Here is a 26,318-nt window from a genome sequence, read left to right as displayed (position 1 = left end):
CAGGGGTTAATTTTCATTTTTAATAAATTAGCAACTTTGGGAATTCATATACATGTAAAAAGAATAATAATAAAAAACGGAATAAATGCATATCTTACTATTTCAAATGAAACTAACACTAAAATAATATAATAATCAATTATATATATATTTATATTTATATATTTTTTTCTTATTTCAGTATGTGTTTTTTATTTCTTTTAAATTAACTTATTTTTAAATTGACGATAACCTTGAAACCTAGATCTCTAATAAATACGAAAATGACTTGCCATACTTCACGTTAAAGAGCGCTGCCCGTTTGACAAACATGAACCTTGTGCTGCGTTCACTGTCAGTGTGTAGAGAATCAAGGGGGCGCCAAGTAGAGAGAGAGAAGAGGCTGGGATTTCTCTAAAAACACTCCCTTTCTCGTCCAACCTCCCTTTTTCATTATTTGTACACTTGTTCCCCCGAAGTTATCTTCACAGTTTTGTTGTTTTTTATTTTTATTTTGTTTAGAGATGTAAAGTCGCTCTAACTTTCGTCTGGAGGTAAACAGAAGAAAGTTGGGTTTCGTCTTGGACTGGTCCTTCTGGTTCAGGTTACTCCGTCAGCAGGTAAGCTTATTGCTTTGGGGACATTTGGTTAACTCATGGTGGGTAGCTAACGCTGAACAACGGACAGGAAAAATAGTAAATCTGCCTTTGAGTGTTTGACGTTTAAGTTTATTCAAATCGACACGTGAATGAAGACATTTAAACAGACTGATTTAATTCTGGGACCCAAACGTCTCCCTTTTTGTAACCGTTGGAAACTGTTGGGCTCCAGGTGTTTGCTAACATCACTTGCTGCCACTCCTGTTTCTACTCTTCTCTCTGATGCCTCAGCTCTCCTCTGCTGACACCAGCCGATGGGAAATGTTCTGAATCCGGGTCAGATACTTTCACCTTGGCATTCCTAACATTCTCATCCCATTGGAGCACAGATAGCTGCTCTAACTCCCCTTTATTAACCAACTCCTGCTTTAAATGTCAGTAGTTTTTGCCTCATGTTTGCAGCTTTTAAATGGAAATGCTTTAAAACAAACTGCCTACATTACTCAGTTATATGTTTTCCCCAGTCATGCTTGCATTGTCAATGTAGGCAGTGTAAACATCACACTATGGAGGACCAACTATGACATAATTAACAAAAATTAAATAAGTAATAATAATATTAAATTACTTTAAAAGTAGCTAATAATATGTCATTGAATGTGACAAAATAAAAAAAAAGACATATTAACCTCCACTTTTATTTTTAATTTGTTCTTAAGCTGTATGTATTTTTAATTATGTCAGAGTTGGTCCTCCATACTCATTCATGTTGGGACTTTATGTGATGACCGACAAAACATAATGCATTAACATAGAAGAAAAAAAACGATTAATGGTTTTCTTCTGGTTTATTTTAATTTGAAAGAAACCTAAATCATGCAGCATGTATTTTTTTTTTTATTGGCAGCATTCTTTGCTCTGATACTCTTAAGTAAAATGTATAAATTTTTTTCCGTCACGCTTATCCCAGTTGGGGTCGCAAGGGGTGCTGGTGCCTATCTACAGTCTACTGGGCGAGAGGTGGGGTACACCCTGGACAGGTCGCCAGTCCATCGCAGGGCAACACAGAGACAAACAGGACAAACAACCATTCATGCACACACTCACACCTAAGGAGAATTTTCAATTAACCTCACAGTCATGTTTTTGGACTGTGAGAGGAAGTCGGAATACCCGGAGAGAACCCACACATGCTCAGGTAAAACAAGCAAACTCCGTGCACAAAGACCAGGAATTGAACCCCAAACTTTCTTGCTGCAAGGCAGCAGTGCCACTGAGCAGCCCCATTTAAATCATGCGATCTGCACTAAATATTTATTAATAATTATTTTGAATATGTTTCAAATATTATATATACCATTTAGATGATTGAATTCGATATAAAGTAATTAAAATACATTAAAAATACAAAAAAAAAATTTTTTTCTTAAAATGATTAATTAAAAATAAATATAATTACTTCTAAATGCATAAATAAATATAAGGTAAATACGTATTTTTAGGGGGTTCCTTAGAAACTCTACTGTAGACTATCACAGGCTGTTGCATAAATAGTTGCATCCTTGGCTCTGATGGAGGACATCACCAATGGAGACACCTACCAACATGCTGGTCCATGATGTGGTTATTGTCTTGGAGCTCTTTGTAACCGGAGCTTTTCAAAGGGAACTTAGTGACAGGTTGGGTATTTCTCAGTCACTCCTGTATATTGCTCATGTTCAAAAATGTTACCAATAAACTGTGCCTCAATAGGTAAACATCAGGAGCTATTTTCCCAAATGTAATCGGAGCTATGACTGCTCTTGTGCTAACAAATCTGCCTTTGTATAGACAGTATTTTTATTTAAACTATGTGCTATCAATGTCATTATTGTAGTGGCATGTTGGCTGTCTCACATCAGGATTTCTTTAGACTGTAATAATGATAATTATAACTCTTCTATTAATAAAATGTACTGTATATAGGGAACAGATTTAAAGCAGATTTTTCCTGAACTGTTTAAAGGATTTCAGGTTCCGTTATAGTGCTGCTTTGGGTGTCGAGCAGAACTCTCTAAAAACCAAGGAGGCAGTACACATAACCAATGGAAATACAGTAAAAGAAAGAAGAATCACTTCACACACACCAAAAGTTGCCTTTTTTATTGAAAACATTATTATCAACGTGATTCTGTGTCTTGGAAACTCTTTAACTTATTTATGTTGCTCTTACCTTTTTCTGTTGGTTGTTTTCCTTTTCTATTACTTTCTTTATTCTTTTCCTGAAGCAGCAATTATTTGGAGCTCACACAGTTTCATTGCTGTTGGTACCCTCGCTCCCTACTTATTGTGTCTTGTTTTTCTAATGGGCCAACTTCACATAGGTTATGCTTACTACCTTGCATATTTATTTAAAGTCTGGGACTGGACATCTCAAGCAATGTCTGCAGTCAAAGGTTGGCATTCTTCCACAGGTATCATTAGATAACCTTAGTTGTTTTGCTTTGTTGTTGCACATATAATAGATACAAATTTATAAAATGATCTGAAGTATTTTTGTTATTATCTTTTAAATCAATATCTTCTGTAAGGTCAAAAGAAAGTGCCATCAATGTGTGAGAGGAGGTGTCTTTACATTTGTCTTTGGAATGATGGATTTCTCAACTCCAACCACTACAGCAGCATAATCTCACAATTTTAAAACACCTATAAATTTGTAAGAAACAAACTAAATGCATTCCTAAATGTAGGTAGAATCTTCCATTCTGTTTCTAACTGATAAAATGCTAATGACATGTTTGGTTTGTGTTGTTAAATGCAGTGACCTGGGAAACACTGGGAAATCTATAAAGTCCATTAAACTAAAGGTTCTACCTTACAGCTTTACCCCTAGCTGTGTTTCCGTTAACCATCAAATTGCGTAAAATGTAATTATGAAAATAAATTGGCTCCAAGGAAACATTACAATTTTGAAAAAACTCAAGTTTTTCTGTAAAATGTTTTAATCCTTCCATGAGGTCGACATTCATTGTATCCAAATACTTAAATTTAGCAAAACTGCAATGAAAGCACTTTTTTTGTATCACGAGTCATGTGATCTACAACTGGACCTTACTGCCTTGTAAAAAGAAGAAGAAGAAGACCGGAATATGCTGGGGAAGATTCTCAGTCATCCAGGTCAGAGTCATTCCAAAAAAAGTTAAAAAAAGATCCACTGGACTTTGTTTCCAAGTTTGAAGACGTTCCGCTTCCCATCCAGGAAGCTGTTTCAATTCAATGGGCTACTGATTCATGATGGACTACTGTTTGAAACCTTGAACTCAATGCTATTCCTGACATTTTGAATTTGAGAAAGCTTGCTGGATGGGAAGCAAAACGTCTTAAAACTTGGAAACAAAGTCCAGTTGATTGTTGTTTTAACTTTTTTTTTGAAAATAAGACCGGAAGTAGTTGGAGGATGATGCCATGTTGTTTTCAGAGCTATCATCTAAACAAACTTATTCACATACAATTTAGTTGTACAGTGGAATCCGCTTATAGTGATCATGTTGGTCCAGAGCAAATTTGAACACTATAAGCGGTCGATTACTGTATCCAAATGTATCGTTATTTCAATAATTTTTTATGCAGAATATCATCTAAGTACCAGTTGTCTTGTTTTTCAATGAGAAAAATGAAATAAAACAGATAGCTTCCACATTTACTGAATTTTATTACAGTACCATGCAACTTTAATTACAGTATACTGCGCTTTACGCAGTTATAACTCTGGTAGCCTGGTGCCGACGGTGCATTCTTTTTAAAAAGTCTAAAATTTCAAACAAACGGTTTCATAGAACAACAACATAGAAGATAACTGCATAGGCTACAGAAAATTAAAGCTAGCCTATGTCTGTTTTGTGTTGCGGATCACTTCACATATTTATCCATGGTTCCCTGGATCAGAATGTTGTCCAACACCGAGTTCCCTTCTTTTTCAAAATGATGTAAAAGGGCAACGTGTTTGATACTAACATGCAGGAGACCAGTTAGTCGATGCAATCAACTGGTTTTCCTTAGATAGAAAATCTTATCACAAATTAAAAAATTGCATCAGGTTAAGTAAAAAAAAAAAAGTTCTTCCAAATGATGGAGATAGAATGTTTCTATTTATTTTAGAAGCAGTTAGAAAGGACAGAACCATGATGCAGTAGTCTGTTTACTTACCACAGGCCACTACAAAGGGAGTAGATTACCACTTTGCATACCAGTCTGGAATTTGACATCTCATTTGTTCTTGAAAGATTGATCAGCGCTTGCCTGAAATGATCATATAATTCAATAAGCCTTTAAATGCATTCTTCAGTAATTATCAAACATTTATTGTAAGAAAATATAAAAGTTCTCTGTGACATTTAAAAAGAGATGGCTTTACCTCTAAACACTAACAGATTCTGACTGACATTATGAGTCTAGCACATTTAAAACCAAGTGCTGAAGCACGTGTTTATTCGTTTATCTACAGGTTAATATGTAACCTGTGGTAAGGGCTGTAAAAGGTAAAAGCAGCAGGACAAGTGAGGATGTAACTGCTGATTTCATAATGACATGGATATCCACACTTTTGTTTGTTAAATGAAAAGATAAAACTCAAAAATACAACTGCTTTGAAAATATACAATTAATCTCCATCTCTTAAGACTATATATACACTATATTGCCAAAAGTATTTGCTCACCTGCCTTGACTCACATATGAGCTTAAGTGACATCCCGTTCCTAATCCATAGGGTTCAATATGACGTCGGTCCACCCTTTGCAGCTAGAACAGCTTCAACTCTTCTGGGAAGGCTGTCCACAAGGTTTAGGAGTGTGTTTATGGGAATTTTTGACCATTCTTCCAGAAGCGCATTTGTGAGGTCGCACACTGATGTTGGACGAGAAGGCCTGGCTCTCAGTCTCCGCTCTAATTCATCCCAAAGGTGTTCTATCGGGTTGAGGTCAGGACTCTGTGCAGGCCAGTCAAGTTCATCCACACCAGACTCTGTCATCCATGTCTTTATGGACCTTGCTTTGTGCACTGGTGCACAGTCATGTTGGAAGAGGAAGGGGCCAGCTCCAAACTGTTCCCACAAAGTTGGGAGCATGGAATTGTCCAAAATGTCTTGGTATGCTGAAGCATTCAGAGTTCCTTTCACTGGAACTAAGGGGCCAAGCCCAGCTCCTGAAAAACAACCTCACACCATAATCCCCCCTCCACCAAACTTTACACTTGGCACAATGCAGTCAGACAAGTACCGTTCTCCTGGCAACCGCCAAACCCAGACCCGTCCATCAGATTGCCAGATGGAGAAGCGCGATTCGTCACTCCAGAGAACGCGTCTCCACTGCTCTAGAGTCCAGTGGCGGCGTGCTTTACACCACCGCATCCGACGCTTTGCATTGCACTTGGTGATGTATGGCTTGGATGCAGCTGCTCGACCATGGAAACCCATTCCATGAAGCTCTCTGCGCACTGTTCTTGAGCTAATCTGAAGGCCACATGAAGTTTGGAGGTCTGTAGTGATTGACTCTGCAGAAAGTTGGCGACCTCTTCGCACTATGCGCGTCAGCATCCGCTGACCCCGCTCCGTCAGTTTACGTGGCCTACCACTTCGTGGCTGAGTTGCTGTCGTTCCCAAACACTTCCATTTTCTTATAATACAGCTGACAGTTGACTGTGGAATATTTAGGAGCGAGGAAATTTCACGACTGGATTTGTTGCACAGGTGGCATCCTATCACAGTTCCACGCTGGAATTCACTGAGCTCCTGAGAGCGACCCATTCTTTCACAAATGTTTGTAAAAACAGTCTGCATGCCTAGGTGCTTGAATTTATACACCTGTGGCCATGGAAGTGATTGGAACACCTGATTCCAATAATTTGGATGGGTGAGCAAATACTTTTGGCAATATAGTGTATATATATATATATTGTTCTCAGAGAACAGAGAAACATAAGGGTGACTAATATATTCTAGTAATTGTCAACTAATTTAGTAATTGATTAATCGTTAACTGGAATATAGAGACTGTGCCTTTAGCTGACAGAGCAACCCACTTAGAGCAGTAATTAAATCAAAAATATATAAACATTTTGCATTTAAGAAAACAAAAAAAACCAACATTTTTGTCTGTTAATATGCTTTATCCAGAACTCCTCAAAGCACACATGGCAGATCGCTTTGATTGATGTCAAAATGTTTTGCATTAGCCTCAAAAAGCCTGTATGGGTCAATCTGTTTAAAAGATCTACGTTAAAATCCTAGCAGTTCCTCCAACATGGTTGCAGTTTGGATCTACACCCAACTCTCTTTCTTGCAGGCAATGCTTTCCCGTAATACATGAGGATGTTTAGAGGTGTTATTTTTCCCATTTTTGTTCTGAACGTATCTTGCATTTCTCCCCTGGAGGCCATCTTGGTGAAAGTTTCTGTTGCACCAAGGTGGTGATTAACACCATATGTTTTATTAGAAGATTCCTCCTTTTTAATATAGATAATTCTTTCAAGTATTTTTTTTAATTATTGTTTTTTTATAGTATTTTTTGGTTTGTGTTGCCACAACCACAAATGACAGTAACTGTTACTTATTCCCTTTCATTCAAGTCGACTTGCCCGTCTTGTTTTCTCCCTTCCAGAGTATGACCTGTATTTCATGCTTCTTTGCTGCTCCTCCTCCCAGTTTGGGTGAACCGTTCAAGGTGTGGCTGCCAGTAGCAACAACAGATCAGACCAAACAACTACATTGTGGATAAGAACAGCATGAAGCTGTGAGGGATGCTTTTAAGGAAAACAAAATGATACCAAAGGAAAACTGGCCCAGTCACTTAGAAGTAAAAAGATGTGTGGTTTCTTTATGATAGCTGTAACATTATATCTGTAATCTAACCCTGAGAAAATCCTCATGTATGCATACATGCACTCAGCATTAGGACATGGATCAATGCTTTGCTGTTAGAGTGCAGGAGATCTTCAAAAGATCAACAAAAAAAATTCATGTCACCTTTGTTGGGTTTGTTTTTAGTCTAAAGGTCTTAATACATTCAATTTTAAATCAGCAGTTTTTTTTTCCTGAAACCTTTAGGTGGACCGCATTTCTAACCTGGTTTAGGTTTCCAAAATTTCAACTGTGAGATTCTATATAAAGTGTTCTGCAAACATTATCCAGGAGACTTGGTTCCCATGGTGTAAAATGAGTAATACTAGGGAAAGGAAAGTTTATCAATGGAAGACTGCTCAAACACATCTCATCTTTGCTTCTTTAGAAACATCTAACACATATCTCATGAACGTCCAGTAAAAAGTCAAAACCGCAAGAACATTCTTCCAATGTCGCATTCCTTAACCTCTGAGGACAGAACCAGGAACCACGTATCTGTATCAGATTGGATCAGAAAAAATTAGATTGGTGCATCAATAAAAAGAAAGGTAGATGGAGGTAATAATGGAAATGATTGTTTAAGAAATATTAATGATGATACAAAATATTTTTATACTGCGCTTCAGATAGGTAACTGATTGCAAAGAGCTACAAAAAAAAAGTGATAGACATGAAGCAGTCAGGATTTTGGGAGACGAGCTCCGACCACCAATCAAAAAAATCGGTATCTGCCAATCAACGATCACCGCATCAAATACGTACATTCTTCAACTGCTGCCTCATGTACATTGACATTGTATTATTAGGTACAAGCTTTTGTTAATCAAAATAAAAGACAGTGAAAAAAAAACTTGACCAAGGATGATGCGGGAATGCTCTAAAGAGGTTTTTAGGTGGCTTTTAAAAAAGCTGTTTTATTCTAGTCCTAGAAGGACTGTTTCATCATCCTACCTCCAACATAGACACCAACCACCAGTTGCCTTCTTTCAGCGCCCTGTCCCCCTGCAGGCTCCAGGGGTTAGCTTTTAGAGGTTAGTATCGACTAGCCGTAGCCTCTCACTGCTAATTCTCCCTGGCCGGCTTCTCCAAAGTACTGCTGTCCCTACTCCTCCCAGTATCCTGTGATTCATCCCCCTGTTTGGGCCACTTGAACTAAAACAAGCATGGACCAAGCGCAACAAAAAAAAATGCGTGTCCACTCAGAAAATTTTTTTTTTTGCCAAAGTTTGCACTTAACTTTCAAGTGTGATTTAAAAAAAAAACACTCAAAAACTGCAGCCGCATTTGAGTTTCCGATTTTAAAAATCGCTTTCAAACTCAGTTACCATTTATCTGGGACTGGGTCGTGGAGGCAGTAGTTTCAGCAGAGACACCCAGACTTCCCTCTCCACAGACACCTCGAAATGTCCCCTGGTCCTTCAGCTGGTCAGATGTGACTGAAACAGACCTCCTTAAGGAGGCGTCTAGGGGTCATCTGAAACGATGTCTGACTCCTTTCAATGTAGAGGAGAAGTGCTCTACTCCAAGCCCCTCCTGGATGTCTGAGCTCCTCACCCCATCTATCAGGGAGTGCTGAACCACTCTAACCAGGAAGATCATGTTGGCTGCTTGTACTGAGGATCTTGTTCTTTCTGTGGTGATCTAGATTTCATGACCTTAGGTGAGGGTAGGAACATAGACCGCCTGCTAAATAAATTTTAGTTTAAATTCAGTATCGGCAATTTACAGGCACTTTGCAGAGACATCTAAATAAAATCATACAGTCAGATTGGTTGAGAGTTTTCTATCTAAGGAAAACAAGTTGATTGCATCGACTCATTGACTCCTCAGTAATCCCTCACACCGGGCATGCTTGTAGCTACAGTGGAGATGGAAAAACTCCCTTTTAACAGGAAGAAACCTTCAGCAGGCCCAGACTCAGTGTGAGCGGCCATGTGTGGAGGCCGACTGGGATTCAAGGAAACGGATGCAGGCATACAGAAAGAAGCGGAAATAGAGCTGAGATACATCAAGAACTTGGACTTTTAGCTCTGCTCTCCCTTCATCACAACAGACCAATGCAATGTTCGCATTATAGTGGCAGCTTCACCCATCCGTCTGTCGATCTCACGCTCCATTTGCCCCTTACTTGTGAACAGGACTCCCAAGAAATCTTTTCACAGCACATTACCTGCTGTTTGTAAAACAGGGTTATGTTTGTTTTAGGCATTTTCCTTTTTTAATTTTAAGCACTACAGAAACATTCTTTAAGAGAAGTTCTCTGTGTGTGAAAGAGTTGAGGTACAGATCATAAGAAGAGCAAAAAAAATTTAAAAGTTAATCCTCTAATTTTTACTTTTAATTCAAAATGGAAGACATTGCATCTGTCTTTACTGCGGCAACACTGCATCTGTCATCCTGTGTCATGGTTGTGCTTCGCTAATGTAGAAAAAGGAGATTAGACACAACTAGAGGAGGAAGTCCAGATTCTAATTTTTTTACCGTTTAAAAGGTCTGAATGAAGGTAATTTGCAAAGTTGTCAGAAATACCCTTATAAACACTGTTGAAAGAATGACCAAAGTGTGTGTGACAGTGCACCATTGTTGCTTTGGTCAAACCCTTGTGTGTATTCTAGGTGTGTATTTAACCTTGCATAGCTTTTGCTTTCCAGAATAAATGCTTTAAAAATACAAAGTTTAAAATGCATTGGGTGGTATTTGAACATTTTCATCAGTTTAGTACTTAACCAACGTTAAATCAGGTTGGTCATTAGGTAAACACAAAGTCAACCCTACATGCAAACTCGGCTTATGATAGATTCTGTTTTATTTCACCTTAAATTTCCCTAGCCGTTATTTCAGATCATGTTTTACCATACATATATTTCTTTATGTTTCTACACTGCTGTGAAAAGGTTGTTAAGAAAGGGATGAGAAAGGTGATTAATCTGAGTTATATTGTTTGTTTTCTTTTTGTTCCTCGTATGCGTTTCTTTTAGTTTAGGTCATGTTTTTGGGTCATTTTCAGCTTCAGCTTGTTACAGCAATTAAATTCTGCTCCTGGTTGTTTTTTTCCCTTTCAGCTGGTCTGACTTGAGTTGAGGCGTTGCAGTCTGTCAAACCAGTTTCCTTCTTATGAGACTAGATTCTTTCTGCAGCAGCTTGTTTCGCTCTCCACTCACAGTCTTACACATAGTTGTTCTTTTGAAAGTGTCAGCAGACGGGTAACCGATCTTTACTGCTGCATACAGTGATTTGGAAGCAGATGATTTTGGAAAACATAAAGAATGATGAAATTCCTAGTGTTTGTGCTCATGCTGTACTGCTTTGTTCAGCACATTAGACAAATCTCTTGAAGCGTCACACTGTAAAAATGCATTTAGAATTTCATTTTTTTGAATGAAATCAGTCATTTCTGACTTGTTTAGTTCTAGTATTTGTCTCCCTCTGCGTTGCTCGCAGTTTTTTGAGCTCTGTTTGTTTTGTCTCACAGCTCTGGGGAGAGTGTTTGTCCTCCACCTTCTAATGGACGACCAGACGGTTTGTATGGACCTAGTATGACTGCCCTCCTCCCAAAGGACCTGACTATCCACCAGCTTCCTCTTCATTCAGATCAGTGAGCTTGAGGTTAGTTTACAGAGGGAAAAAAAAAAAAGTTAATCAGAAATGCAGCAGCGCCCTGTAAAGAATGAGCAGCTTGTGTTTTTCCATGTTTTTTCTGGGCTGGGTTGATGTGTTGTCCAAAACAGTTGATTCTGAGTCACCTTTTTTCCATTTCACATGACAGATTTGTTTCACGCTTGACACTAAACGCATTTTGCATGAAGCAATAGCACTGAATCCCTGTAGCAGTAGTGAGAACCATTTATTGGCATGTTTTTGTGCTGACATTACGATTTAATTGGCCTGACGAGCCTTATCTCATCACATGCCACCTAGACCCAGCGTGCTGCCGATGGATGAGCTTGAAGGCCAGCGGCTAAAGCCTGCTGAGGACTCTGCATCCTTGGCTTCTTCCACAGCTGAGCCGATCAACCTAGAAGGTCAGTTGGATGAAGGGTGTCCTGATGAAAGATCCGAAAAGTTATTAGAACAGCTTCTGCAAATGAAACTTTCATAAAAACAAAAGGAAAGATTGGAAAATTTTAATAAAAAGTGAGATTTGCTTGGTTTTAAAAATGTGGCTTATCCACAACATATTTAAAATTCCAAATAAATGTCACATTTTTGAGCTTTTTTTTTCTCATTATAACATGTTGTCACCTTGAAGACTGGTTTCTGTTGCCTTTTATTCTTTTGTCACATTTTTTTTGTGCTTCTTTTAAAGATATTCCCTCTGAGCTGAACTAGACCTTATTTACTTACTATGAGCCCTAATGCCTGTCTGTCTGTCTGTTTCCAGACTCCCACTATGCTAAGCTCCAAGCTGATCTTGAGTGCGATGCACAGGGTTTGGAGGCGGAGTCCTGGAGCTTGGCTGTGGACCAGAACTACCTGATGTCCCTGAACAAAGAGGCTGTTAAACGGCAGGATGTGATCTATGGTACGGTGAAACAGAAGTTCAGCCTGAATGTGTAAACTGGGGTGTGTCACCTGTCAAATTGTAACCGCCTCTTTACCCTCAAGTCTTAGTCCCTCAAGTATTAGTTTAAATGTCCTTCCAGAGGATTTGCTTGTAATCATACATTTCTACCTTCTCCATCAAAAGTTTCATGGTAAAGGTTTTGGAAATGTCAGTTCCCTAATGCCTTTATCATTTTCCCCCAGAGTTGATCCAGACTGAGATGCACCTTGTACGCACCTTAAAAATCCTCCTCCACATCTATATGTATGAGCTGAAGCAGTTCAGTGGCTTTGAGAATGCCTTGCTGGAGAGGATCTTCCCTGGTGTGGCGGTTCTGCTCAGCCTCCACCAACATTTACTCAGCTCCTTCAAACTGCGACAGGATCAGAGTCGGGACAGAGAAAATCCAAGTAACTACTACATCACCCAGCTGGGGGATATCCTCATTAAACAGGTAGGGGAAGGCAGTGGTTTAGAACAGCCTCTCTGTTCATCAGGGAAATAATAATAAAAACAATATTACACAGAAAAAATAATTATCAGGTTTGGTCCAAAAGCTTTGGTCAGATCATGTCTTTTGTTTATGCTCCACTTCTGACAGTTCCAGGCTGTTTCTACTCACCCTCTCATTTCTACCCTTATCTCTCTGTGTTTCTGCTGTTTACAAAACACTGGTACTTATAGGGGTTTCTGGTACGTCTGAGACATTTTACATAACACCAATGGAGGGACTGCTCCATACCTAGATATTTAATACTTTGATAAATGCTTCTAGTTGCCAAAGATTTTATTTTGCTCAAGAAAAAAACAAAAAAGCCAGAGATGCACCGACCACATTTTATGGCCAAGGCACAATCTGCACTATGACCTGCTGTAAATCTGATTAAGATTATTCTTTAGAAACTATAAAGTGGGAATAATCCAGACCCAACATTGTCTGCTTTATTGTAAAATAAAAAAATATATATACACATCTTTATAATAAAATGTCTATAGTAATGTATAATTAAACCTTTTAAAATGATAAATGGTACTATTTTGCGAGAAATTATAAGTGAATAAAATGCGTCTATACTGATATTTGTCAGAGTAAAGGGACTGATTTACTGCCAGCAGAGCTGATTAGTTTATTTAAACCTTCTGTAATACAGTAAAACTCTATTAGAGCTTTAAGGAGCTTCTCCTATGGACACACATTAATTGAAACCCATTTCTACATGTACTTTATAAAATAATGCAGAACCATTTCCTTTCAAACCTCTAGAAATTAGGTCAGATTTGCTAAGATTATCTGTTAAGATTACCAAAATATTTCTCTTTGCTTTTTCTTACAGTTTCTTCAAATGTTATTTGAAGAATCAAAACTGTTCACCTCCTCCCACAAATGAGATATGGGACTGGGATTGGAGCTTTGTGCTGATTACCCCAAAACATTGACTTTGTTTTCCTTAAAGCCGTTTGTAATTAATGTGGGTTTATTGATAGTCGGCGTTACCTTTGAAGACATCAATATTCTCTCCTGATGTTTTATCTCTATGGTCCATTTTGTTTTGTGAATTTCATAAGTTCCTTTATTACCCCCAAACGCTGGAATTACTAAATAACATGCGAGAAATGATAGCTTCTGATTTTATTTTCTAAGAATAGTGAGTAAAACGGAAATCTTCCACACATCTACAATGTACGAGCAACAGTTTCCTTGGAGGATGAAATTTAATCAGGCTGTCTCATTTTTCATGTTGATATTAACTTAAAATGGATGTATCTTCCTTTTCAGTTCAACAGAGATGAACTGATATTAATCCCTTGGTCATCATGTTAGGGTTTCACCTACAGATTTATAATCTGCATTAGTTGGTCGACTTTATATCCAAGAGTTGTTTGTTCTGTCTTTGTTAAATGCAAAGTGCTTAGTGTCTGTGGCAGAAGAGATTATGTTTTCTAGTATGAGCAATACATTGGTAATATTTGTTTAAGGTTTTATGTGGTGCTTATATGTGATATAATCTATGTAATCCAGTGTGAGCCCAAAGATTAGGACAGAATTGGATAACTCTCTTTCTTGGCTCAGTTTTCAGGTAATCTGGGAGAACAGATGATGTTGGCTTATGGCCATTTCTGCAGCCATTACAGTGAAGCTGTCAGTCTCTACAAGGAACAGATGCAGAACAACAAGAAGCTGCAAATTCTGATCAGAGTAAGAACTCTGGATTAATTTTCCTCTAACAAAGACAGTTAGACTCTTCCAAAAGATTTCTTGAGTTTTAAAAAGTAGGATCTGATTATTGTGATTTTATTGTTGTTTGCAACATAGTTAAGTCAGTGGAGAGTACACAAAGGTTGAAATGAAATTGGGAAATAAAATTACAAGATGATTTAAAGTTCAATTACACATAGCATTGACGCAAAATAGATGTATGATGAATAAGATTTATGTGGTTGGTTTAAAACAAAAACTGCTTTTATTCTGTTTTTCACAGAAAATCGATCAGCTGCCTCTAGTGCGACGATTAACTATTCCTGAATGTTTCTTGCTGGTGACTCAGCGAATCACAAAGTATCCTGTTCTGTTGGAACGGATCATTCAGAACACAGATGGTAAACAACCTGTTTTCATCAATTTTTACATTTTCCCCAGCCTGTGTGGTAGCTCTTCCACATTCAGGGTTTCAGTGTCAGTTGATGCACTGAAAGGTTCACTGTTTACCAGAAACGGTTTAAATTCTGCTCGGTCAAAACTCTGAATATTCCAGGAAGACCAAAGATGTTTTTTTTTTTCAGAAGATAGAAGTTTAACAGTTATCAGATCACGGTGACCAAAGAACTAAAACACTTTTCAACGTGGAGAATAGAACCTGAGAAAATGGGGATGTTCTGCCGCAATAGGCACATGAAAGTAGACGTCTGTCAGAACTATTGACGTAAACTAATCCCCGCCACAATGGTCTGAAGTACCTCTGCTGTGGTGAGCGTGTGGAAGGGAAGGACTTTCAGGTACCTATTGAGTCCCCTTAGGTCTAAAATGGGGCGAAAACCGCCGTCTTTTTTGCCACAAGGAAGTACGTCAAGTAGTAGCTTCTAGTTTGCCGCAGAGGATCTACAGCCTTGATTGCCCCTTGCCCAGGAGGGCAGAAAGCTCCTGGTCTAGTGCCTGAGATTTCACCGGGTTGGTGATAATAGTCATTTTGACCCGGTGTAAGTGCGGAACTGGAGCCTGTAGCCTTTGGTTACAGTGGCAACCACCCATGGATCTGCAGTATGAGCCCAGAAATTCAGCTGCTGATGGGGAAAGACGGCTGGCCCATCTCTGACAATCCCGCTGACAACTGCTCCACACTTGTGAACAGGCCCTGGTCAGGTTTGGCCCGCTTCCTCCAGGGGAGGGGCACTGATGCCATGGTCCCACAATGGCTCTTAGAATGGTTGGGGGGAACCACAGCTCAGAGGGTGGAAGGTCCGAGCACTCCTTGGGGCACGACTGGGCAAACCGAGCCAACCTCACTGCATGGGCCATTAAGCAGCAGTTCATGCAGGGGTTCTCAGACAGCGCCTCCAAAAGGTGCTCACGTCCAAGGCAGGTAGGGCACAGGTCGTGGCCATCCTCTGTCTGCAGGGCAGCCCCACAATCCATGCAGCTGTGGGAGCCATTTATGTTGAAGGTCGACATGGCTCAGCCCAATTAAGAAACAAAAAATTGGCTAGAATCGGGAGAGGGGGCACAAACGCAGCCATCAGCAATTATAGCAGAGTTACGAAAGAGGCTGCAAGCACGAAGAGGCTGATACTGTGAGAGGGGGTGAAAACTGTTACTGTCATCAGGTATAAAAAACAATAAACCAAAAAAGCTAACATTAGCCGTATCCAAACTTCTGTAATTTAAGTTGGGAGTAGGACGAAAAACGCTGCCGTCACCAATTAGAGAGCAGACCAACAAAAAAGGCTGCAAAAAGAGAGGTTGATATTGGGAGCTGGGGTGAAAACCGCTTCCGTCACAAATTATAACAATGCAGACCAACGAAAAAGGCTGCAAAACATAGGTTGATATCGGGAGAGGGGGCGAAAAAGGCTACTGTCACCAGGTATAAAACCAACTTAAAAAGCTAACAACGTTAGCCGTATCCAAACTTCGGCAAGAGAAGTTGATCACACTTGGGAGAGGGGGCGAAAACGGCTGCAAAAGTAGGGTTGATATTGGGAGAGGGGGTGAAAACACCAATAAACTAAAGAAACTAACAACGTTAGCTGCATCCAACTTCACAGTTGTTCACACTGGGAGTAGGGGTGAAAAAGCTGCAACTCCAGTCAGCAAGAGACAGGGACATTAAACAACTGGAGAACTTGCGAACCGCTTGCGAGAAGAAAATAGGAACAGAGCCAGGGTGACACCAGGCTATACAGCTTCTGACTGGTCATCCGGCGTCACAGGGGTGACTCTGTTGATATATTTACCCGAACTGCGCATGCCCGAAGGGAACATTCAGTGCTTTCAGCACCTTTCTATGGCGTTCAGATGGGATGAAATAGAACTATCTATTTAAATATTTATTGACCACATTTGCTCAAAGATTTATATTTGTACATATATAAGACAGAGCTGGTTAAACTTGGAATTTGACTTTCCAAGGTTTACAAACGAGGTGAAAATGAGCCAGAAAATTCTGATTGGTGTCTCTTAATATGAACAGATTTTTATTTATTTTCTATAACATCAATTATTGAGTTATGCTGTGCTCCTTACAGCCGACACAGAGGAGTTTATGCATCTGGAGAAAGCTCTGGAGCTGATCAAGCACACCATCTTCCAGGTGGACACTCAGGTGAGTGAAAGTCAGAAGACCGCTCGCCTCAGAGAGATCAGCTATCGTCTGGAGCTGAAGGCTCCGATCCGGCTGAAGGACGGGCAGATGTTCCGCAAAGAGGACCTGATGCTTGGCAACAAGACGCTGCTTCGAGAAGGAGCCCTCACCTGGAAGTTGTCTGGTAAACAGAAAGGTTTGTGATGGAATTTTCTAATTTCTCATTAGGGATTACTTTAACTGGGTTGTAAAAGTTTGGCTCCATTCCTGAAAACGATCTTTATTCTGCTTAATTAAAATGCTAAGCTGTTCTCTTTTTCTCCTGCAGAAATTCAGGCGGTGTTGTTATTAGACATGCTCCTCCTGTTACAAGAGAAGGATCAGAAGCTTGTATTATCTGCTATGGTGAGTCCAAGTCGACCAAAACTACACAGATAACTAAACTATCATACCTATCTGCATTACCTACCCCAGCAATGTCCTGCTCTAATGATCAGACAATCCTGAGGATATCAGGTCAAAGTCATAGACTTATTTTTTTACCGGATTTTCTCATTTTTTTTTTTTTTTACATTTTTAAATCTCATAGCTCTTCGGGTCCTATCAAAGCAAAATTTAGTGTCACATAGGACATTAGTTCAGTACATGGAAACATCTGCCTCCACAAATTTCTTCAGTTGTTTGCCTTTTTCAGATTTGAGGCTTTTAGGTGATTAAACAAACATTATTATAAAATAACTAGAAAAGCTCTCAGAGCGTGCAGACCTCCATCAAGCAGCAAATGTTGTCCCATACCGTGTCTTAGACCTAAAGCTAAAACATTGCACATGATCTGGATCATAACCAAATTGTATTGAATTGTTTTTTGGCATGAAGTCCATCTTTGGTAATAATTTCCTTAAAATCCCTCATGTCTATAAATAAGGAACAGATTGAGACTTTGAGCGAGGCATGGCTCAAATTTTCTGTGTTTTTGTCTTCAGTATAACACTTCTGGACTTTTTTGAGTTCGATACTGAAGCTGTCAATTGTCAGTGCTGCCACAATCTGGTTTAGGGGGAAACGGCTTGTTCCACCAAATAATGTTAAAGAATCATTAAAAAAATGACTGAATCATGATTCATTTTTTGGACTGAGGGGCATGTTTGATTAAAATATCATTAAAATATGTTTACAACTGTTCAACTTATCCCATACACAGACAAAAACAATAACCACCTTGTAAAAATATAACAACCTTGGGGGGGGGTAAAATTCACCTGATTAATTGAAGAGGTTTCCCTTTCCCCTACACTGTTTACATTTTGATCACTGCTGCACTATAAAAATGGTAATGTTCATTTCACTGCTGGAAAGCTGAATGCATCAAAATTCTGTTCTGGATACACTCTGAGCCGGATTTATCAAGATCCAATTTTGCGTGCAGTAATTTGCGCTCGCAAACTGGAATTTTGCGCGAGGGGCTGAACCATGGTTTGCGGGTGATTTAACAAGAGAGATTGCGTAACTGGTGGCAGGTGCAAAACTGTTGGAGACGCCCTATTTAAATGATGGTTTTGCGCGTTTTGTGGTTTGCGGCAAAGTAGTTTGTGCAAACTAGTGCATTAAGAAATTTTAATCTTACAGTGACACCCCCATATATATATATATATATATATATATATATATATATATATATATATATATATATATATATAAACTTTGGCAACCTTTATTCCCTAAGGTGGTATGTGGCTGAATTTCTACTTCACTGCAGTTAAAAAAATAAATAAATAAATAGAAAAAAAAACAGGTGTTTTGTATTGGCCTGTAGAAAAATGCACATACCAAATGGCTCACAAGAAGTGACTGTGGATGAGATGAATGCGCGGACGCATCCCCGCAGCACTGGCATGTTGCTCCACAGGCGCACAGGGGAGGTCGGGGTTCTCCGTTAGGGCGTCAGGGCGACATGGCATTTAGAACGTCGGACAGCACTTCTGAAAAACGAGATTGGGAGATCCCAGCTCTCGCTGCAAGCGTACGCTGGAATGACCCAGATGCAAAAAAGTGCAATGTTGCAAGGAGTTTTGTGTTATCTGGTATTGCGTGGGTCCTCCTTGTGGCTGGCTCCAAATCCATTCGGAGTTCCCCCAACAGCTCCAAAATGGCAATGTTGGATAAACGATATGTTTTGATGATCGTTTCCTCGTTCATTCCAAAAATATTCACACGGAGTGAAAAACTGCGTTCTCTGCGTCTCCTTGTTTCATTTCGATGTCTCCTTCTTGCGACAATAACCGCTGCCATGTGTGCGCAATTACGCATACAGACCATTTGCACCTTCTTTTGAAACGTGTTAAATATAGAGTCAGATACCGTTAGCAAAATTGCTTTCAGGTTTGATAAATCACTTTGCGAGTGCTAAATTGATATATTTACATGTTCTCCTCCCACAAGACGCACTTTTGCGTGTAAACGCCCCATATTGCATATTCATTGCAGAAAAAGTACTAAATGGATAAGAGGCGTTATTTAGCACGTTTTAAAGACCAAATCCTTTTAGCACGCTGTTGATAGATCAGTTTGTACATTTTTTAGCGTGCGCAGTGAAATAGCTCACGTTTTTATACACGCAAACCTTTGATAGATCCGGCCCTCTGTGTATAGAAGATGACAATAAAGTCTGTTTAAGTCTTAAGATCGAGATGATTTGTGAAAACGATGTGATGGGTTTTGTTGTGCCATTTAGTCATCAGTGGTTTAGATCTTGGATGCTTTTCATACCCACTCTCTTTCTCTCTGTTAAATGGAATGTGTGTTAGGTCTTATCTGACGTGTTCAGATCCTGAGGTCATTGTATGTTGCTGTATTCTTGTCACCATTAGGACAACAAGCAACCAGTGATCTCCCTGCAAAGAGTGATTGTCAGGGAAGTGGCTCATGAGGAGAAAGGCATGTACATCATCTGTGCATGTACCTCTGGCTTGCCTGAAATGTATGAACTCCACGCTGGCACCAAAGAGGAGTGCAAAACCTGGATGGACCTCATACGTGAGGCTGTTAACTGGTGAGCACGGTGCTTCTGTGACGTAACGAGTCATGTTTTAAGTTCAAGAATCATTTGTAACAGGTTAAGCTATATATGTTGATATTTTCACAAAGGGAAAATATTTTTCCACCAAAAGGGCTGTCAGATTAATCAATACTAAAAAGCTGAACTATTCAAAAATACTCTTTCGAATCTGAATCTGAATCCCCCTGTCTGCAGCTGCACACTTGACCTAACAATGCGCTGCTGCTGGAAGCTGCAACTTCTGCTAACATGGCAAAAACATCCAGAAAGACAAATAAAACATATGTGACTTCCTTTAGCTGACCAGGAAAACTAAAGCTTTGCTTGGATCAGCTTTCTATCTGTGTTAGACTGAAAGGGAAAAACTAACAAAACTGCTACAGGATCCCCCATGCTAGCTGATTTAGCACTAAAAGTGACACTGATAGTGCAACTCAGAAAGCTTATTACTGAAACAGTGACTTCACCAACACATGGTGTTAAGTATCCAATAAACAGTGAAGCAATGAAACAAACTAGTATGTTTCTTCTTTACTCTTGTTAACTCATAAGTGGCTAAATTAGCTAATAATAGTGAAGGAAACTGAATCTGATATCAGAAAACAAATATTTGTTTATTTTAGCTTAAATCTGAAGTATTTTTGTTCAGAAGGAGAAACACTGTCTATTTGCTGCTTTCAAATAAATGTTTAATCATTTAAATTTCTGTCTTTCAGTTACAGAGACACTGAGGTGCAAAGTAAAGTGATGGCTAAACTGCAGCATTATCAAGGTAAGGCTTCTAGGCTTTTTGTTGATGTGTTTAGACCTAATACCTGGTTAACCTCAGCAAAGAGTTAAAAACATAGATTAATTATTGAACATGATTCAGTTTCGGTTTGTTTAATTTTTTTTTTTTTTTTTTACTTTTCTGAAGATTTTTTTTTTAACCATAAGAGTAGGGAACTTCATGCATCGTCATCCTTTTCTGTTTTTGGCACATTTTAAACTGTCAGGCATCTTTTCCTAATTCCCCAGGGGAGTTTTCCAATCCTGGAGACCTTTTCTAAAATGTGTTTGATGACTTGGTTACATTCCATGGATTAGCAGAGCTTTCATTTGCTTCTGATTTTCAGATTTACTGCAGCAAAGCGACAACAAGATAAGGCAAAGTCTGGAAGAGAAGCAGGAAATCTTTTCCACACTTTATAATGAAGTGGTTGGTCAGGAGGCCCCTAACGAAGGTTTACTCCTGCGAGGTGATGCCTCTGACCTCAAGCAGGGGGAGGCCTTGTTGAATGGAGCCCTTAAAGAGGGTAAGAGCAGAAAGCAAAACAGTTGCTCATGATTCAAAAGATCAGTAGAAACAAAGAGATTAAGGAGTGTTTGTTTTGTTTGTCTTCAGTGGAAAAGTTACAGAACCTGCTCTTTATGAGGATTAAACATACAGAAGTATCTGAAGACGAGACTGACATACAGCAAGGTGAGATCAAGAGAACCAAGTCCTTTTAAGGCTGATCTTGTAGCTTATAGAGTGAATTAACTTTTTTTATTTAGAATGGATGCCTATTTTAGACCATTTATACTTTTATAAAGGCCATGTGCATTATATTATATATAGATAAAAAAAAAATTTCTGACACTAAATCAAATCGAAATATTCCTGTTTTAGATTAGTTGTTGAGGAAATAACTCAGTCTGCAAAATGCCAGAATTGGGGAAGAGCATTTTTTTTTTGGTTTCTTTAAATTCAGCATTTTAATATGACTTTGAGCATTTTGAGATTTCTTCCATGAACTTCTTGCAATACTTTGTTGGATTTTAGTCTATTTCTCCAGACAAAGCTGCTGTAACTAGGTTTTAAGATCATCTTGTTTAAACAGTCCTCTGGCAACATTGACTTTAATGTCCATAAAGCACTTTTTAATTTGGAAACCTTCTTAGATGTAGTTAAATTAGAACAACAAAATGCAAAGCTTTAACTTCCTGGAAAAAAGTATTCAGATGTTCCTTCTTTAATACTTCCTGAATATTTTCTTTACGGATGATACCATCTATTTTGGGAAATGCACCAGTATCTCCTGCAGCCTCCAACCAACATCATGCTTTAGCCACGATGTGGTTGAATAACTCCCTTTTTAACCCCAAATGCATGATGGTTATTTAGTGGAATCCAACATCAGAGTTTCTTTTTTCATCAGTAGATTTTAGAAATGGCTTCTTCCTTGCTGAGTGGCCTCTCAGCCTATTTGCTGATGAATCCTTAATAAGTCTACTCTCTAACCAGCTTCAGCCAACACTTTCACAAACTTTTGTTCCCGGACTGAAAAACATATTTATGACTACTGTGTGTCTGTTTCTGGGACACAGAACCCGTCTCCGTCCTGGATTCTGTCACGCTAACTGGACTTTCCTTTAGTGTTTATGCTCGCAAATGGACCTCTGAACCGTACAAGCCTTCTTTAGACTTCGAGAAATGATTTTCAAGCCTTATCCAGCCTTAAAGAGCACCGTTCTCTTCCTGATAACTTTCCACATAATGTTTCTGTAAAGTCCCAAACAGAGCAGTTGGCCCGCAGCATACCTGAAATACATCCACAGATGGATAAATGTTTGGAATTTACCTTTCAAAGCCACGATGTCAATGTCTGTGCTTTCATAAGCTCTCTATAGTTAAAGTTATTTTATTTGATGACAACTTAGGAATATAGAACAGATTGTCTAAAATATCCTTACATTGTTTTGGCATTTAGCAGATAGCATAAGAAATCATTATTATACTGTAAGGATTGCCTTTGCATCCCCTGCAGCTCTAGCTACTATTAAATCTCCTGGAAGTTGATTCACAGTGTCATTTTTATTAATGATTCTTTTTCTTTTCCTGCTTTTTATTTGTACCTTGTTGCCAGATGGAGATAAAGACAAAAATGGTGAGCTTGCATCAACTAGCTGTGACCACCTGCTGGAGAACTTGGCAATCTCTGAAGATCTGGAGACGTCTGTACGTAAAACACACGTGAAGGACCTATACTGTGTAGTCTTTTTTTTTTTTATTTATACACTATTCTGACCGTATTTATGTTCTGTTTTAGGTTGATGATGAAAGTGAAAACCAACCAGAGCAACACTGTGGTTCAACCTCTAGTGTTTTCCTTAGGACAGAGGTAACTCCTCCCACAAACAGAGGCTTGCAAAGGAAATCATACCTTTTTTCCACATTTCTGCTCACAAACTACTAAAGGCAGTGTATTATTATAAAAAGGAAGAAAGATTTCATTCAGAATGTGAATGGAATTGAATTGATGTGCCTCTGTAGTTTATGCCACACTTGCTTGTAGACTAAATAGTTTAAGTCTTGTGTGGCTGGAGGATTTTCTTCCAGGTTTTCTCTGGCTTCAAACTAACTAAAGATTAGATTTTTTTTTTGTTCCCTTTAACAGTCCTTATTTATTGGCCATGTTCCCAAAAAGGCTATACATAAATAATGGACAACTAAGATGGACCCATCCAGCTATGCTCTGCAGATCCTATAGAGTTGCCATAGCCTTCTTGGTTGTGCTTGATTTTATTTAGAGGGATCATAGTAAGGGGGGAAAGGGGTATGGCTATGTTTCTCTTTCTTTTCCTTTAAAGCCATCCACTATTTTTTTTTGTGTCATCTATATGGCTTTGAAACTTATTAGAAAGAGTTTAAGGAGTGGAAGGTTTTGCAAGGCACTATACTTCTCCTGTTCAGCATTTTCCTGTTAATTCACCGTATCTGATTATTTCACTGTAGGTCTTTGATAGTGTTCAGAATCTTGCACAGAAGCTCTACAGTTTACAGGTAAGTGGGAAGCATCAGTTTTTTTTTTAAAGTCAGCCCTGCTCCAAATCTGTTTCTGTAAACCTTAAAGATGTCCTTGCATTTCTTTTGCCAACACTATATTTGGTTTTACTTGGTGCAGGCAGTCGTCGCGCAGCAGGACAGCAGGATTGAACTACAGAAGATCTTCATGTCAAAGAGCAAGCTGCCCGTCCGTAGCAACAGCAACGTGCTACTTGAGCAGGAGAAATATCGCAATTTGGAGAAGCAAAAGGAGGAACTGGCTAAACTGCAAAAGCAGCAGGTGCAGCATCAAGCGGAGCAGCAGCGCTGGGAAAAAGAAAAGGAGAAGCAGATGAAGCTGATGGAGAGTCAGGAGGCTGAGCTGCAGCAGCGGGTGGAAGAATGCAAGAAGATGGAGGAAAAGCTGACACAAAAGGATTTGGAGCTGAAGAATCAGTGGGAGACCTACCAACAGGACTTGGAGAGACTCAGGGATACCACACAAAAGTTGGATCGGGAAAAGGAGCTGATTAGTCAGGAAAAGAAACGCTTGGAGAAGATGAAATCAAAGCTCATCCCTAATTATGATGATCCAACACGGGTGAGACTAAGAAAATTGAATCTATATTGTTTTTTTTAGAATCATAAGTTTCTTCAGATTAGTGTGTTTTATTAAACGAATGTCGATGTCCTTCTTTCATCCCATTGCCAGTCCTCCACACTCTTCCCTTTCCAATCATTCAGGAGCACCATTGTAAACGGAGGAGCGACCCTAAGCCTACAACGTAACCCTTCGGTCTTAACTAGTGATTTCCTCGATCCAGACGACCCTCCTCCACGAGTTCCCCCCCGGCGGGAGAGCATCAGTCCCCGCTCAAACAAACAGAAGCTGCCCGTTCAGTTGATCAGCGCCACCAACCAGGTGCAGAAACCTGCAGAGGTCCAGCAGAAGATCCCCAAGAAGCTGGCTGCCGAGTCCAAAGCGAGGGAGAAAACCTTAAAGGCCAAGCGCACCCACAAGAGAGCTCACAGTGCAGGTCAGAGTTTGCTTGTGTGTGTGTGTGTGTGGGGGGGTGTTTTAGTTGTTTGAAAATAGTGTAAAACCAACGCCTGAACCAGGAGCTGCTAACACAGGCTGTCCGTCTGATTCTGTCCGTTTCCTCTTCAGCTAATCTAGACTTCACCAACGTGATGCCGATCCGAGCGACGGGGAAAGACGGGGGCAGTTTAAGAACCCAAACAAACACAGGTCAAAGAAGAGCCCTGAGTTCTGGTATGAACCGAGAGAAACTTTCTAACTGTAAAACCGTTTGCACTAATATGAGTCATCTTAATCACACTTTTGTTTTGATCCATTTTCTTTTTTATTTCTATTGTCCCTTAATGTTTCTAATGTTACTATTGAATCTTTTCTCAGTTTAGCAGATTTACAAACGTTAGTTTTAAATGCTGCAATGACCTACTTCAGCATATATTTCCTGCCCCCAGATACCTTCAGGTCGACAGGACCCAGTCAAAATGTGAAACCGTCTCAGTCATTCCTCGGACCGAAGTGGAACGACATCACTCCTCCTCCACCGGTGCCGCCTCCTTTCCCTAAAGACATCAATAGCAAAGACATGGAGAAGGTCATAGTTCTCTAAAGGAGCTACAGGATGTGTCCCACTCAGCATGCATCATCTCCAGGATGACCTGCAGGACATTTTTTTTTATGCTGATTTTAAAAAATGTTGCACATTTTTCAGGGAAAAAAATATGGAAAAAAAGTTTGGCCTTTTGTAATTATGATAAAAATCTATTTTAAATTTTTTATTTTGATACACAAAGACTCAATTGTTTTAATGAAAGCAGGTCTTGTTTAACTGTCCAGCACAGTAATTATGTTTATAGTTTTGTTTTAACAAGTTTACATCTGTAAATATAAAGGGGCTTCAGATTTCTTCTATTTATCTGCTTCTCAGTTTGTGTTCTGACCGTCCGATGTACGATGAAAAAACAGAAATTTCTGGTGGAAACTTTAACTTCATGTAACGTAGTAAACTTCAGCTGAACAGTCCTGCAGTTAAAATGTTTTGTAGATCTAAAACACAATCCTATTTAAAACTGGAGGCGCTTTCATAATGCATTGTTTGTATTTGAGCATCTTCCTCTTCCATGAATAGTTCTAAAATTAATATTTACCTTATTTATTTTGAAAACCACAAGAGCAGAGAAATCAAACTCAACGTATCTTTTTAGAAGCATTCTCTGGAAAAATAAAAGGTATTTAGATAAAAAAAAAAAAAAAACAATCTAAAGATTCACCTTCTGTACGAAAAATCTTAGGCAACCTAATGAAAGATGACTTGTGAACTTTTGATGTTGTTGGTTCATCCATCTTTTTCTCATATTCACCAGTTTTTGTTTTTAATAAAAAGTCTATCCATTCATCTACTTAATGATCCAATAACCATGATCTATTTTGTATTCATCCATTCATCTTCTCTCCACCTGAACCCACTTTTTGGGCAGATAAATGCTTATAAGCTGTTCCTCTCTATAACATTTCCATGTTCTCATGGAGAGGACAGTCCATGAAGATGCAATCTTACTTGCTTAGTCTCTTTAATTTGCCCTAAGGTCAGCAAGCATGGGTTTTTGTTTATCCTGTGTCTCTGAAGCTCTTAGACACAAGCTCCTGGC

General features: G+C 39.1%; 1 protein-coding gene across 1 annotated transcript; it reads left to right on the top strand.

Moving 5' to 3' along the window:
- Positions 1 to 332: 332 nt before the first annotated feature.
- Positions 333 to 25,619, top strand: arhgef18a (rho/rac guanine nucleotide exchange factor (GEF) 18a). Its single transcript, XM_038291943.1, has 20 exons — positions 333 to 599; positions 10,928 to 11,061; positions 11,374 to 11,477; positions 11,837 to 11,977; positions 12,202 to 12,452; positions 14,070 to 14,195; positions 14,479 to 14,596; positions 16,739 to 16,990; positions 17,123 to 17,199; positions 19,662 to 19,843; positions 20,566 to 20,621; positions 20,965 to 21,144; positions 21,234 to 21,311; positions 22,738 to 22,829; positions 22,921 to 22,992; positions 23,607 to 23,654; positions 23,776 to 24,237; positions 24,349 to 24,673; positions 24,805 to 24,909; positions 25,125 to 25,619. The coding sequence occupies exons 3-20, from the start codon at positions 11,390 to 11,392 to the stop codon at positions 25,277 to 25,279; spliced, it is 2,808 nt and encodes a 935-aa protein (XP_038147871.1). The 5' UTR covers positions 333 to 599; positions 10,928 to 11,061; positions 11,374 to 11,389; the 3' UTR covers positions 25,280 to 25,619.
- Positions 25,620 to 26,318: the final 699 nt, after the last annotated feature.

This window comes from Cyprinodon tularosa, unplaced genomic scaffold (assembly GCF_016077235.1).
Source record: "Cyprinodon tularosa strain WSP-4 unplaced genomic scaffold, ASM1607723v1 ctg304, whole genome shotgun sequence".
Taxonomy (NCBI): domain Eukaryota; kingdom Metazoa; phylum Chordata; class Actinopteri; order Cyprinodontiformes; family Cyprinodontidae; genus Cyprinodon; species Cyprinodon tularosa.
Note: the sequence above shows the minus strand (reverse complement) of the source record. Positions and strands in the feature narration are given on the sequence as shown.

Bases quoted from the DNA above. Each gene is read 5' to 3' on its own strand.
- arhgef18a (XM_038291943.1), top strand. From the start codon at position 11,390: ATGGATGAGCTTGAAGGCCAGCGGCTAAAGCCTGCTGAGGACTCTGCA. The intron at 11,978-12,201 runs GTACGGTGAAAC...ATTTTCCCCCAG, and splicing joins ACGGCAGGATGTGATCTATG to AGTTGATCCAGACTGAGATG. The intron at 22,993-23,606 runs GTAACTCCTCCC...ATTTCACTGTAG, and splicing joins GTGTTTTCCTTAGGACAGAG to GTCTTTGATAGTGTTCAGAA.